Raw genomic sequence first — 14,591 nt, 5'->3', positions numbered from 1 at the left:
CCTGAGCTTAAACCTGAGCCTATGCAGTGCGATAGGACTTTGACCAGAGTTGAACGGCAAGAACACAGACGTCTGAATGGGCTGTGTTTCTACTGTGGTGATTCCACTCATGCTATCTCTGATTGTCCTAAGTGCACTAAGCGGTTCGCTAGGTCTGCCACCATTGGTACGGTACAGTCAAAATTTCTTCTGTCCGTTACCTTGATCTGCTCTTTGTCATCGTATTCTGTCATGGCATTTGTGGACTCAGGCGCTGCCCTGAATTTGATGGACTTGGAGTATGCTAGGCTTTGTGGGTTTTTCTTGGAGCCCTTGCAGTGTCCTATTCCATTGAGAGGAATTGATGCTACGCCTTTGGCCAAGAATAAGCCTTAGTACTGGACCCAGCTGACCATGTGCATGGCTCCTGCACATCAGGAGGTTATTCGCTTTCTGGTGTTGCATAATCTGCATGATGTGGTCGTGTTGGGGTTGCCATGGCTACAAGTCCATAATCCAGTATTAGATTGGAAATCCATGTCTGTGTCCAGCTGGGGTTGTCAGGGGGTACATGGTGATGTCCCATTTCTGACTATTTCGTCATCCACCACTTCTGAGGTTCCTGAGTTCTTGTCTGATTACCGGGATTTATTTGATGAGCCCAAGTCCGATACACTACCTCCGCATAGGGATTGTGATTGTGCTATCAATTTGATTCCTGGTAGTAAATTCCCAAAAGGTCGACTGTTTAATTTGTCTGTGCCTGAGCACGCCGCTATGCGGAGTTATGTGAAGGAGTCTTTGGAGAAGGGGCATATTCGCCCGTCATCGTCGCCATTAGGAGCAGGGTTCTTTTTTGTAGCCAAGAAGGATGGTTCGCTGAGACCTTGTATAGATTACCGCCTTCTAAATAAGATCACGGTTAAATTTCAGTACCCCTTGCCATTGTTATCTGATTTGTTTGCTCGGATTAAGGGGGCTAGTTGGTTCACCAAGATAGATCTTTGTGGTGCGTATAATCTTGTGCGTATTAAGCGAGGCGATGAGTGGAAAACTGCATTTAATACGCCCGAGGGCCATTTTGAGTATCTAGTAATGCCATTCGGACTTGCCAATGCTCCATCAGTGTTTCAGTCCTTTATGCATGACATCTTCCGTGAGTACCTGGATAAATTCCTGATTGTGTACTTGGATGACATTTTGATCTTCTTGGATGATTAGGAGTCTCATGTGAAGCAGGTCAGAACGGTGTTTCAGGTCCTGCGTGCTAATTCTTTGTTTGTGAAGGGATCAAAGTGTCTCTTTGGTGTTCAGAAGGTTTCATTTTTGGGGTTCATCTTTTCCCCTTCTACTATCGAGATGGACCCTGTTAAAGTCCAAGCCATCCATAATTGGACTCAGCCGACATCTCTGAAAAGTCTGCAAAAGTTCCTGGGCTTTGCTAATTTTTATCGTCGCTTCATCTGCAATTTTTCTAGTATTGCTAAACCATTGACCGATTTGACCAAGAAAGGTGCTGATGTGGTCAATTGGTCTTCTGCTGCTGTGGAAGCTTTTCAAGAGTTGAAGCGTCGTTTGTCTTCTGCCCCTGTGTTGTGTCAACCTGATGTTTCGCTTCCGTTCCAGGTCGAGGTTGATGCTTCTGAAATTGGAGCAGGGGCTGTTTTGTCGCAGAGAAGTTCTGATTGCTCGGTGATGAAACCATGCGCCTTCTTTTCCAGGAAGTTTTCGCCTGCTGAGCGAAATTATGATGTGGGCAATCGAGAGTTGCTGGCCATGAAGTGGGCATTCGAGGAGTGGCGTCATTGGCTTGAAGGAGCTAAGCATCGCGTGGTGGTCTTGACTGATCATAAGAACTTGACTTATCTCGAGTCCGCCAAGCGGTTGAATCCTAGACAAGCTCGTTGGTCGTTGTTTTTTGCCCGTTTTGACTTTGTGACTTCATACCTTCCGGGCTCTAAAAATGTGAAGGCGGATGCTCTGTCTAGGAGTTTTGTGCCCGACTCTCCGGGTGTATCTGAGCCGGCGGGTATCCTCAAAGAGGGAGTAATTGTGTCTGCCATCTTCCCTGATTTGCGGCGGGTGCTGCAAAAATTTCAGGCTAATAAACCTGATCGTTGCCCAGCGGAGAAACTGTCCCTGATAGGTGGACGAATAAAGTTATCTCTGAGGTTCATTGTTCGGTGTTGGCTGGTCATCCTGGAATCTTTGGTACCAGAGAGTTAGTGGCTAGATCCTTTTGGTGGCCATCTCTGTCGCGGGATGTGCGTACTTTTGTGCAGTCCTGTGGGATTTGTGCTCGGGCTAAGCCCTGCTGTTCTCGTGCCAGTGGGTTGCTTTTGCCCTTGCCGGTCCCGAAGAGGCCTTGGACACATATCTCTATGGATTTTATTTCAGATCTTCCCGTCTCTCAAAAGATGTCAGTCATTTGGGTGGTCTGTGATCGCTTCTCTAAGATGGTCCATTTGGTACCCTTGTCTAAATTGACTTCCTCCTCTGATTTGGTGCCATTGTTTTTCCAGCATGTGGTTCGTTTACATGGCATTCCAGAGAATATCGTTTCTGACAGAGGTTCCCAGTTTGTTTCGAGGTTTTGGCGAGCCTTTTGTGGTAGGATGGGCATTGACTTGTCTTTTTCCTCAGCTTTCCATCCTCAGACTAATGGCCAGACCGAACGAACCAATCAGACCTTGGAAACATATCTGAGATGCTTTGTTTCTGCTGATCAGGATGACTGGGTGTCCTTTTTGCCTTTGGCTGAGTTCGCCCTTAATAATCGGGCCAGCTCGGCTACCTTGGTTTCACCGTTTTTCTGCAACTTTGGGTTCCATCCTCGTTTCTCTTCAGGGCAGGTTGAGTCTTCGGACTGTCCTGGTGTGGATACTGTGGTGGACAGGTTGCAGCAGATTTGGACTCATGTAGTGGACAATTTGACTTTGTCCCAGGAGAAGGCTCAACGTTTCGCTAATCGCAGACGCTGTGTGGGTCCCCGACTTCGGGTTGGGGACTTGGTTTGGTTATCTTCTCGTCATATTCCTATGAAGGTTTCCTCTCCGAAGTTTAAACCTCGTTTCATTGGTCCTTATAGGATTTCTGAGGTTATTAATCCTGTGTCTTTTCGTCTGACCCTTCCAGATTCTTTTTCCATACATAACGTATTCCATAGGTCATTGTTGCGGAGATACGTGGCACCTATGGTTCCATCTGTTGATCCTCCTGCCCCGGTTTTGGTGGAGGGGGAATTGGAGTATATTGTGGAGAAGATTTTGGATTCTCGTGTTTCAAGGCGGAAACTCCAGTATCTGGTTAAGTGGAAGGGTTATGCTCAGGAAGATAATTCCTGGGTCTTTGCCTCTGATGTCCATGCTCCCGATCTTGTTCGTGCCTTTCATATGGCTCATCCTGGGAGCTCTGGTGAGGGTTCGGTGACCCCTCCTCAAGGGGGGGGTACTGTTGTGAATTCTGTGGCAGAGCTCCCTCCTGTGGTCACAAGTGGTACTTCGGCTGATTCTCTCTGTGAGCTTCCGTTGGTGGAGGAAAGTGGTACTGCGGCTTCTGAGTTTCCTTCCTCAGGTGATGTGGTGAAGTCGTTAGGTGCTGCTCTATTTAACTCCACCTAGTGCTTTGATCCTGGCCTCCAGTCAATGTTCTAGTTTTGGACCTGTTTCCTCCTGGATCGTTCCTGTGGCCTGCTGCTCTGCATAGCTAAGTTCCTCTTTGCTATTTGTTTGCTGTTTTTTTCTGTCCAGCTTGTCAATTTGTTTTTTTCTGCTTGCTGGAAGCTCTGGGACGCAGAGGGTGTACCTCCGTGCCGTTAGTTCGGTACGGAGGGTCTTTTTGCCCCCTTTGCGTGGTTTTTGTAGGGTTTTGTGTTGACCGCAAAGTTACCTTTCCTATCCTCGCTCTGTTCAGAAAGTTGGGCCTCACTTTGCTAAATCTATTTCATCTCTACGTTTGTCTTTTCATCTTAACTCACAGTCATTATATGTGGGGGCTGCCTTTTCCTTTGGGGTATTTCTCTGAGGCAAGGTAGGCTTATTTTCTATCTTCAGGCTAGCTAGTTTCTCAGGCCGTGCCGAGTTGCATAGGGAGCGTTAGGCGCAATCCACGGCTGCCTTTAGTGTGGTTGGAGAGGATTAGGGATTGCGGTCAACAGAGTTCCCACGTCTCAGAGCTCGTTCTTGTTTTTTGGGTTATTGCCAGGTCACTGTATGTGCGCTGACCTCTATGTCCATTGTGGTACTGAATTACCTTTCATAACAGGGAGCACCAGAAGAGGTATAGAAGTGATAGGTAACATACACCAGGGGGAAGCACCAGGAGAGGTATAGAAGTGATAGGTAACATACCCCAGCGGGGAGCACCAGGAGAGATATAGAAGTGATAGGTAACATTCACCAGCGGGGAGCACCAGGAGCGGTATAGAAGTGATAGGTAACATACACCAGTGGGGAGCACCAGGAGCGGTATAGAAGTGATAGGTAACATACACCAGTGGGGAGCACCAGGAGAGATATAGAAGTGATAGGTAACATACACCAGTGGGGAGCACCAGGAGCGGTATAGAAATGATAGGTAACATACACCAGTGGGGAGCACCAGGAGAGGTATAGAAGTGATAGGTAACATTCACCAGTGGGGAGCACCAGGAGAGGTATAGAAGTGATAGGTAACATACCCCAGCGGGGAGCACCAGGAGAGATATAGAAGTGATAGGTAACATTCACCAGCGGGGAGCACCAGGAGCGGTATAGAAGTGATAGGTAACATACACCAGTGGGGAGCACCAGGAGCGGTATAGAAGTGATAGGTAACATACACCAGTGGGGAGCACCAGGAGAGGTATAGAAGTGATAGGTAACATTCACCAGTGGGGAGCACCAGGAGAGGTATAGAAGTGATAGGTAACATACACCAGTGGGGAGCACCAGGAGCGGTATAGAAGTGATAGGTAACATACACCAGTGGGGAGCACCAGGAGAGATATAGAAGTGATAGGCAACATTCACCAGCGGGGAGCACCAGGAGCGGTATAGAAGTGATAGGTAACATTCACCAGCGGGGAGCACCAGGAGCGGTATAGAAGTGATAGGTAACATACCCCAGCGGGGAGCACCAGGAGAGATATAGAAGTGATAGGTAACATTCACCAGTGGGGAGCACCAGGAGCGGTATAGAAGTGATAGGTAACATTCACCAGCGGGGAGCACCAGGAGCGGTATAGAAGTGATAGGTAACATACACCAGTGAGGAGCACCAGGAGAGGTATAGAAGTGATAGGTAACATACCCCAGCGGGGAGCACCAGGAGCGGTATAGAAGTGATAGGTAACATACACCAGCGGGGAGCACCAGGAGCGGTATAGAAGTGATAGGTAACATTCACCAGCGGGGAGCACCAGGAGAGGTATAGAAGTGATAGGTAACATACCCCAGCGGGGAGCACCAGGAGCGGTATAGAAGTGATAGGTAACATTCACCAGCGGGGAGCACCAGGAGCGGTATAGAAGTGATAGGTAACATACACCAGCGGGGAGCACCAGGAGAGGTATAGAAGTGATAGGTAACATACCCCAGCGGGGAGCACCAGGAGCGGTATAGAAATGATAGGTAACATTCACCAGTGGGGAGCACCAGGAGCGGTATAGAAGTGATAGGTAACATTCACCAGCGGGGAGCACCAGGAGCGGTATAGAAGTGATCAGTGACACTCACTAGTGGCCTGACTAAGACGGACAGCAAGCTCTTCAGCCAGGACGGGCAGCTGTAGGTTGTGACCTGGGTCCTCAGGTTTTCATCCACTCGGTCTCCTTTGCTAGGAATAAAGCAACACTGTTGGTTTCACTGCCTTTCACGTACAGCAGTCTCAATATCTTGCAATTTGTCAGCATCTTTTCAGTTCGCCGTTAAAAGGCATCAACCACTGAGGACTCTCTTCTGTATATTTTTCGTGTGCAGACCATTCACTTCAGTATCTGAAACACTTACAAGTTATCCAGGAATGTTGAGCCTCCATCAGCCAGTAGTCCCCTCATGGCTAGTCCAAACAGCGATGATTCCACCAGTGGTGGCTTGAATGGCACCAGCTGCAAAAGAAGGTTACAAATGGCAGATGAGATGTGGCCCATCAACGGTCACAGAGAATCAAATGGTGGCACAAAACTTGTGACTACAAACCTTGTGTCCAGCCTTCTCCAGGAGGGCCTTGGTCTGCAGAACAGCACGTCTCATAGATGGCGTGGCCATGGTGGAGCCGTCTGTCTCATAGTATCCAATGCACAGAGGCCGAGCACTGAAGAAAACCTGAAGAAGACAAGTGTCCTTCTAACCTCTGCCTGCTGTCACCGAATAGGAACGGTCATTGATCGTGAGCAAGTATGAAAGTGTGTGGGGGGTTAGGGGGGAGTGTTAGGGAACGTGGACAGATTAGGGTCAGTAGAGGGAGAATTAAGGAACGTGGACAGATTGGGGTCAGTAGAGAGAGTATTAGGGAACGTGGACAGATTAGGGTCAGTAGGGGAAGTATTATGGAACGTGGACAGATTGGGGTCAGTAGAGAGAGTATTATGGAACGTGGACAGATTGGGGTCAGTAGAGGGAGTATTATGGAACGTGGACAGATTGGGGTCAGTAGAGGGAGTATTCGGGAACGTGGACAGATTATGGTCAGTAGAGGAAGTATTAGGGAACGTGGACAGATTGGGGTCAGTAGAGGGAGTATTATGGAAAGTGGACAGATTGGGGTCAGTAGAGGGAGTATTAGGGAACGTGGACAGATTAGGGTCAGTAGAGGGAGTATTATGGAAAGTGGACAGATTGGGGTCAGTAGAGGGAGTATTCGGGAACGTGGACAGATTATGGTCAGTAGGGGAAGTATTAGGGAACGTGGACAGATTGGGGTCAGTAGAGGGAGTATTATGGAAAGTGGACAGATTGGGGTCAGTAGAGGGAGTATTAGGGAACATGGACAGATTAGGGTCAGTAGGGGAAGTGTCAAGGTGAAAAGATATATCTTTATACACTTTTTGTACTTTTATATCCTTATGCTGTGAAACAATAACTTTTCCGCTTTGCTTGCTGATGCAAATGTAACTGTATTTAAGATGGCTGCCAGTATTCACCTATGCCCTAGTTTCTGAGAAGCTAAGTATCGTTTCTGCTGAAATTGAAACCTGAGTGACGTGGAGAGAGGAGGATCCACCAGATGACGTCAGGACCAACCAGAAAGACTGGATACTAGATACATATTGCTTAACCCCGCCTAACTCCGCCTATTGCACTATTATGGGCGGCACGGTGGCTTAGTGGTTAGCACTGCAGCCTTGCAGCGCTGGAGTCCTGGGTTCGAATCCCACCAAGGACATCATCTGCAAAGAGTTTGTATGTTCTCTCCGTGTTTGCGTGGGTTTCCTCCGGGCACTCCGGTTTCCTCCCACATTCCAAAGACATACTGATAGGGAATTTAGATTGTGAGCCCCATCGGGGACAGTGATGATAATGTGTGAAAAAAAATGTAAAGCGCTGCGGAATATGTTAGCGCTATATAAAAAATAAAGATTATTATTATTATTATTGCACGCCTTCCCCTCATAGAGCATATAATGCTGTGTATCAGGAAATAAAGTCAGTTGCTGTGACGTTGCTACTACTTGTAGAAGCACGAGCATGCATTGAGATTGAACCAGCACTTTGTCTGACTCATTCTTACCCGGTACCAATGCTTAGTCTAATTTGGAATGACTGGTGAATGAAGGGTATTGTCGTGACGACCCCGACAATTTGGCGCAAACAACGTGGGGCGTGGCCGGCGATCAGAGACCCCCTGGACCCATCCCTGGACGTCCGTGGACGACACCTGTAGTGGCTGACCTCGAGGACTGATCACCCTCCAAACACGGTAAGTGGAGATCATATACTCTGTATGTGTCACACTTGCTAGTGTTTCAGCCGTTATTGGTTTGTCTGTGGTCTCCTTGGGTCCGAGGGGTGACCGGTCGAGTGGTGAGACCGAGCGCGATCCCGTGCCACGCTTCGAACCAGCAACTGAGAGACGTCACATTCTGCGCGTCCTCGTGTACACCATACCTCCTTCACCTGTCATCGTACTCCATTCAACCACCCTACCCGTGACTATTGTCTAGTAGCGAAATAGAGTGAAAGATTGAGAAAGTTGTAGATTGGGGGGGGCGGCTTAGAGAAAGGGATAGGAGACGCAGCCTCTGTGATATTGTATAAATAGGTAACTAAGACGTCCCGAGAGGGGACCACCTGTATTTCAGTGGAGGGCTCTCATTAGGAGACCGCCTCCCAACGGTTTGGAATATCGTGACAGGACAGTCTGTAATCACTGTTGTTCAGGTTAGGGACAGGAAATATTGAGCGCGAGGCTCTTTATTCATAGTACGTTGAACGAGAGGTTCCGTGCTTTAGGACACAGTGTTGTTGTCGTTGTCAGCGGCCTGAGCTGCAGCAGGGCGTAGTATTCTGTGAGTCATGTTGCGTCTCTTAAAGCAGAAGAAGTCCGTGCCCCACAAGTTAGATGAGAATGCTGTGGAAGTTAAGACAATAGTAGAGTCACGGGAGGGCAAGAAGGCAGTCAAGAATGTTGGGAGGTTGTACAAGTATGTAGGATTGCCCTCGTCAGGGCACAATCTCATAGAGAACAAAAGGGGCATGTTGAAGGATAAAGGATTGTTAGAACAAGCGCAAGCTCATTTACGAGTTGCGCGAGGCCTAAAGAATGAGGGATGGAAAGAGGTTGATGGAGAGGGAGAATCAGAGGATGCAGAGCCCGTGTTTGGTTATAAAATGCCTCAATCATTGGTTTTTCTAAGGTGTTCTGGCATATGAATTGTGTGAAGGTTTTGTAGAAATTAATTAAGTCTGAGAACTGCTGTATTCTGTTTCTGTGTAGATTTCCAAGACACCCGATGTGAGGGGTAGGTCAAACAGCTGCGCTATTGTTTTTCTTCTATGTTGAGGAATGCTGTAAATTCTTATCTCTGTGTCTCTGGTATGGAGGGGGCACGAAGCTGCGGTCTCTCTGAATTTTCTATCCTTGTGTAGTATGTGCTGGGAGATCTGTGTTTTGTTTGAAGCAATAGTACAATATTGTATTGAATTACAAAGAATTTTTGTAAGTTTAAAGTAAAATATGGTGTCTTGTTTTAGAAGGAAACTTGTAAGTGATAGTTTGGTTATCAGTGTGATTGAAAGATTGGTAAAAGATTCATCTGCTTCAAGTTGAGTGGTTGATATATAGCAAATTAAGGATTAACAGAGAAAGTGAATTCTGATTTGTTTTTGTTACGTTGAAAAAAGGAAAGTTGTCTATTACTATGACAAAAAACTGGATGTTTGTGGTGCAAGAAGGAACTGAGAAAGTGATTGAGATTAATGTGTTAGAAAGACAAATAATTAAAAATAATAATCCGAAACAGGGGGGCTCCCTGCTAGATGATAAGGTCCCTCCCCAGGAAATCAAGCCTTTTCTCCCGACTGTAAGCTCTGTGCCCCTTAACCCCAAAGCTCCAATATATCCTGGGTTGCCAAAACTCAGTGCGCCCCCACCCTATGATCCTGCCGGGTGGATTTGTGATGTATGCAGAGTTACTAATTCTCAGTGGAGACAGGTCTGTTACAATTGTGAAGCAAGAAGACCCGGAGTTGTAGCCCCCACCTTTCCCTTGCTAAACGCTGACGGCACCTATTATCAGCCACCGCCAGCACCAGTCCCTGCTATGCCTAGCATTGCTAGTGGTTATGAGTATCCACCCACTCCTACTTTAGTTACCCGATTCAGAAACATCCCCCATGGCCTTCTATAGACAAATAGCAGCGAATCGAGAGATTTATTCCACTCCCCGGAGAGATCTGTTATACTTACTCCATGTGAAGGCTGGAGAGGGGTATTTTCCAATTATGGAGGGTGGCATGATGTATAATGTGAACGGGGGAACCTATGAGAGTGATGTTGATTTCTGTAATGCTTTAAGGGTTTGTACACAAGATAGACTAGCGGACCAAGCTACCCCCCTCACAGATGTCACACAGGACAAGGGGGAGACTGCCGAGAAGTTCTATGGGCGTCTTATGGTAGTACTTAAAGATTTGGGGTTTTCACTGTATAATAAAGCCCATTCACACCTTTTTGTGGCAGCTTTGATGTCCGAGCCTTAAATCTGAATTGAAAGAGGCAATAATGTCAGTCAGATCCGATATTGAGACTTCCATTCTGGACGATGCATTGAAAAAAAGTAGTACAAAGTTTTCAGAAGAACTTAACCCGCTCTGTATCAACAGGGAAATCAAGGGTTAAATCAGTAGCCACAGCGATTTCTGCTCCAATCTCAGCCCCCTCTCCACAGCTGCAAGTACGCAGCTCCGTTCCTTATCAGTGGCCCAGACTCCAGCTCCTGCCCTCCTCCCACCTTACACAAATTCAGTCCCATACTCCAATATCCATTTTTAACCCTATGTCTGGGAATCTCCCTCGCCATGTCAATTCTCAGATCAAGAGCTTGTTTTAATTAGAGTAGATGGCAGACCAAATAAATAAACTCTCACAAAACCCATCCCTGTGGGACCTTTCCCTAAAGTTACTGCTCAGTTCGTAATCTCTCCTTCATGTCCGGTAAATTTACTGGGGGCAGATTTATTATCACAGTTCCGCTCCAGAATATAATTCCAAGATGATGGTCAGATGGTCCTTACGTTATATAATCCCTATGCAGATGAACATAATGAGATCTGTATCTTACACGTCCTTTCCCAATCAGTTTGCAAAAAATATGGGCGAGTGTTTTTAACCCTGGCAGTTAGAATATCCTTACGTCACGCTGCTTCAGTATGTGGATGATCTTTTGTTGTGTGCACAGACAGAGCAGGAAGCCACTGTTGCCACTGTTAGCCTTCTCAAGTATCTGGCAGATCTGAACTGTCGAGTTTCGGCCTCGAAACTTCGGTTCTGCCTTGGTCAAGTGATATTTTTGGGTCACTGTCTCCTTCAGGGTGCCAGACACCTCACAGAAGAAAGAAAAATAGCAGTCAGCTCCCTTCCTTTCCCAAAATAGGAGACTGAACTCCAGCGTTTTCTTGGACTATGTACTTATTGTTGTCAGTGAATCCCGCATAATGCAACCTCTCTACAATGCCCTGAAAGACGGTTCAAGATATGCTGATGATTTTGGCAGACTCCACACTGGATACGCTGTTACTACGGAAGACACTGTATTGCCCGGAGCTGCACTCCCTCCCTCACAGTCAGCACAAGAAGCAGAACTTCAGGCTCTGTCTACTGCATGTGTTCTGGCCAAAGACAGGCGGGCTAATATACAGTGGGGCAAAAAAGTATTTAGTCAGTCAGCAATAGTGCAAGTTCCACCACTTAAAAAGATGAGAGGCGTCTGTAATTTACATCATAGGTAGACCTCAACTATGGGAGACAAACTGAGAAAAAAAAATCCAGAAAATCACATTGTCTGTTTTTTTAACAATTTATTTGCATATTATGGTGGAAAATAAGTATTTGGTCAGAAACAAACAATCAAGATTTCTGGCTCTCACAGACCTGTAACTTCTTCTTTAAGAGTCTCCTCTTTCCTCCACTCATTACCTGTAGTAATGGCACCTGTTTAAACTTGTTATCAGTATAAAAAGACACCTGTGCACACCCTCAAACAGGCTGACTCCAAACTCCACTATGGTGAAGACCAAAGAGCTGTCAAAGGACACCAGAAACAAAATTGTAGCCCTGCACCAGGCTGGGAAGACTGAATCTGCAATAGCCAACCAGCTTGGAGTGAAGAAATCAACAGTGGGAGCAATAATTAGAAAATGGAAGACATACAAGACCACTGATAATCTCCCTCGATCTGGGGCTCCACGCAAAATCCCACCCCGTGGGGTCAGAATGATCACAAGAACGGTGAGCAAAAATCCCAGAACCACGCGGGGGGACCTAGTGAATGAACTGCAGAGAGCTGGGACCAATGTAACAAGGCCTACCATAAGTAACACACTACGCCACCATGGACTCAGATCCTGCAGTGCCAGACGTGTCCCACTGCTTAAGCCAGTACATGTCCGAGCCCGTCTGAAGTTTGCTAGAGAGCATTTGGATGATCCAGAGGAGTTTTGGGAGAATGTCCTATGGTCTGATGAAACCAAACTGGAACTGTTTGGTAGAAACACAACTTGTCGTGTTTGGAGGAAAAAGAATACTGAGTTGCATCCATCAAACACCATACCTACTGTAAAGCATGGTGGTGGAAACATCATGCTTTGGGGCTGTTTCTCTGCAAAGGGGCCAGGACGACTGATCCGGGTACATGAAAGAATGAATGGGGCCATGTATCGTGAGATTTTGAGTGCAAACCTCCTTCCATCAGCAAGGGCATTGAAGATGAAACGTGGCTGGGTCTTTCAACATGACAATGATCCAAAGCACACCGCCAGGGCAACGAAGGAGTGGCTTCGTAAGAAGCATTTCAAGGTCCTGGAGTGGCCTAGCCAGTCTCCAGATCTCAACCCTATAGAAAACCTTTGGAGGGAGTTGAAAGTCCGTGTTGCCAAGAGAAAAGCCAAAAACATCACTGCTCTAGAGGAGATCTGCATGGAGGAATGGGCCAACATACCAACAACAGTGTGTGGCAACCTTGTGAAGACTTACAGAAAACGTTTGACCTCTGTCATTGCCAACAAAGGATATATTACAAAGTATTGAGATGAAATTTTGTTTCTGACCAAATACTTATTTTCCACCATAATATGCAAATAAAATGTTAAAAAAACAGACAATGTGATTTTCTGGATTTTTTTTTCTCAGTTTGTCTCCCATAGTTGAGGTCTACCTATGATGTAAATTACAGGCGCCTCTCATCTTTTTAAGTGGTGGAACTTGCACTATTGCTGACTGACTAAATACTTTTTTGCCCCACTGTATATACGGACTCACAGTATGCATTTGGTATTGCTCATGATTTTTGGGGCTCTATGGGCCAATCGAGGGTTTATTACTACTGCCGGGACTCCAGTGAAGAATGCTGAAGCTGTTAAAACCCTCATGGACTTAATCAAATTACTTACTCAGGTGGCCATTATCAAAGTTAAGGAGCACGGTACTATGGAACAGTCCACAGACTGTTGGTAACACCTTTGCTGATATGCAAGCAAAAGCTGCTGCTCTCCTACCCGTTGAACAGACCATAGCAGCTATGGTGACCACACGCTCTCAGCGTAAACAGTTACAAGAAACACTGACTCTACAGGAACCTGATCCACAACAGACTGAGGTTTTCTGCCGGACCCCGCGAGACCGCTTAATGACGATGCAGAGAATGTCTCCAAAGGAAGAAGTGAAGCAGTGGAAATCTGATGGAGCATGTATGGACAATGGTCTCTGGAAAAAAGACCAACTTGTGTGTCTCCCTAAGCGGATGTACCCTGCTATTGCCATGTGGGCACATGGGCCCACACATCGAGAAAAAAAAACAGGCCCTTGCCCTGGTACAAAAATTCTACTGGACTCCAGGTATTTCTACAGTCCTGACAGCACTCAACCGTGCATGTAATATCCGTCAGACCTGCAATCCCGGTCAACTTCAACGTGTACCCCCAAAGCACCTTGCTAAGCCCGACTATCCTTTCCAAAGGCTCCAGGTGGACCACATCACGTTGCCTAAGTCTGGAAGGTATGAATATTGTCTGGTGGTTGTCGATATGTTCTCCAGTTGGCCAGAAGTATTCCCCGTTACCAACATGACTGCAAAAACCACAGCAAAGAAACTGGTGATGGAAGTTATATGCAGATATGGTGTTCCAGAAGTTGCTGAAAGTGACCAAGGCCCGGCCTTTTCTTCTCATGTGTATCAGGAGGTTCTGACAATGCTTGGATCCACGGTTGCCCTCCATACTCCGTACCATCCACAATCCAGTGGGAAAGTTGAAAGGTTGAACGGCACACTGAAGGGACAATTGACCAAAATGATGCAGGAGACTACGGCTCCATGGCCAGGGCTCTTACACATTCGTACTACCCCTATTGCAAAACATGGCCTGTCCCCATATGAGATATTGTTTGGTGCTAGGTTCTCAGTTGCAAATTTCCAGTCTCAGTAGTTATCAGAATAAACTGACCGTGCTGTTCAATATGTTATTCAGTTTAGTAAAAATCTTGCTAACACCCATGTTTTAGTTTCTTCTTCCCTTCCAGATTCAGCAGAAACCGACACTTGTCACAATTTGAAGTCTGGTGGTCTTATGGTCGTGAAAAGCTATGTCAGAAAACACGGACTAGAACCCTTGTATGATGGTCCCTACCAAGTCCTCCTCATTACTCCTATGTCAGTAAAGCTGGAAGGAAGGCCGACGTGGATCCACGTATCGCACTACAAGCTGGTCAAACAGACTAGTAGCAAATAAGGGGACATAATGTTTTAGTCTTTCGTATTTCCATTTAATAATATTGGTAAACGCATGGGACAGCCTAAATTCCCCAATATCCTTGAATAATAAGTTTGTACAATATCATGAAAGATTAGTAGTACAGATGGGTATAGCCAATAAAATTGTCAATTACACAAATGTGGGATAAATTGGTTAGGGCCACAGATT

The 14,591-nt window shown here is 46.5% G+C and overlaps 1 protein-coding gene across 3 annotated transcripts in view; it reads right to left on the bottom strand.

Annotated features, from left to right (window-relative positions):
- Positions 1 to 14,591, bottom strand: part of FAAH (fatty acid amide hydrolase) — a 136,476-nt gene that overhangs the window by 34,203 nt on the left and 87,682 nt on the right. For all 3 annotated transcript variants that reach the window (XR_011314865.1, XM_069735884.1, XM_069735885.1), the window contains exons 8-10: positions 6,156 to 6,281; positions 5,967 to 6,064; positions 5,694 to 5,793 (exon numbers count right to left, since the gene is read on the bottom strand). Coding sequence is in view for 2 of the 3 variants with exons in the window: in XM_069735884.1 (XP_069591985.1) it covers positions 5,694 to 5,793; positions 5,967 to 6,064; positions 6,156 to 6,281 (324 nt within the window). In the remaining variant the exon portion in view is untranslated. The remainder of the gene's footprint in view (positions 1 to 5,693; positions 5,794 to 5,966; positions 6,065 to 6,155; positions 6,282 to 14,591) is intronic.

Source organism: Ranitomeya imitator, chromosome 8 (genome assembly GCF_032444005.1).
Source record: "Ranitomeya imitator isolate aRanImi1 chromosome 8, aRanImi1.pri, whole genome shotgun sequence".
In the NCBI taxonomy this organism is placed as follows: domain Eukaryota; kingdom Metazoa; phylum Chordata; class Amphibia; order Anura; family Dendrobatidae; genus Ranitomeya; species Ranitomeya imitator.
The sequence above is the reverse complement of the archived record's forward strand: the minus strand, read 5'-3'. Positions and strand labels throughout refer to the sequence as shown.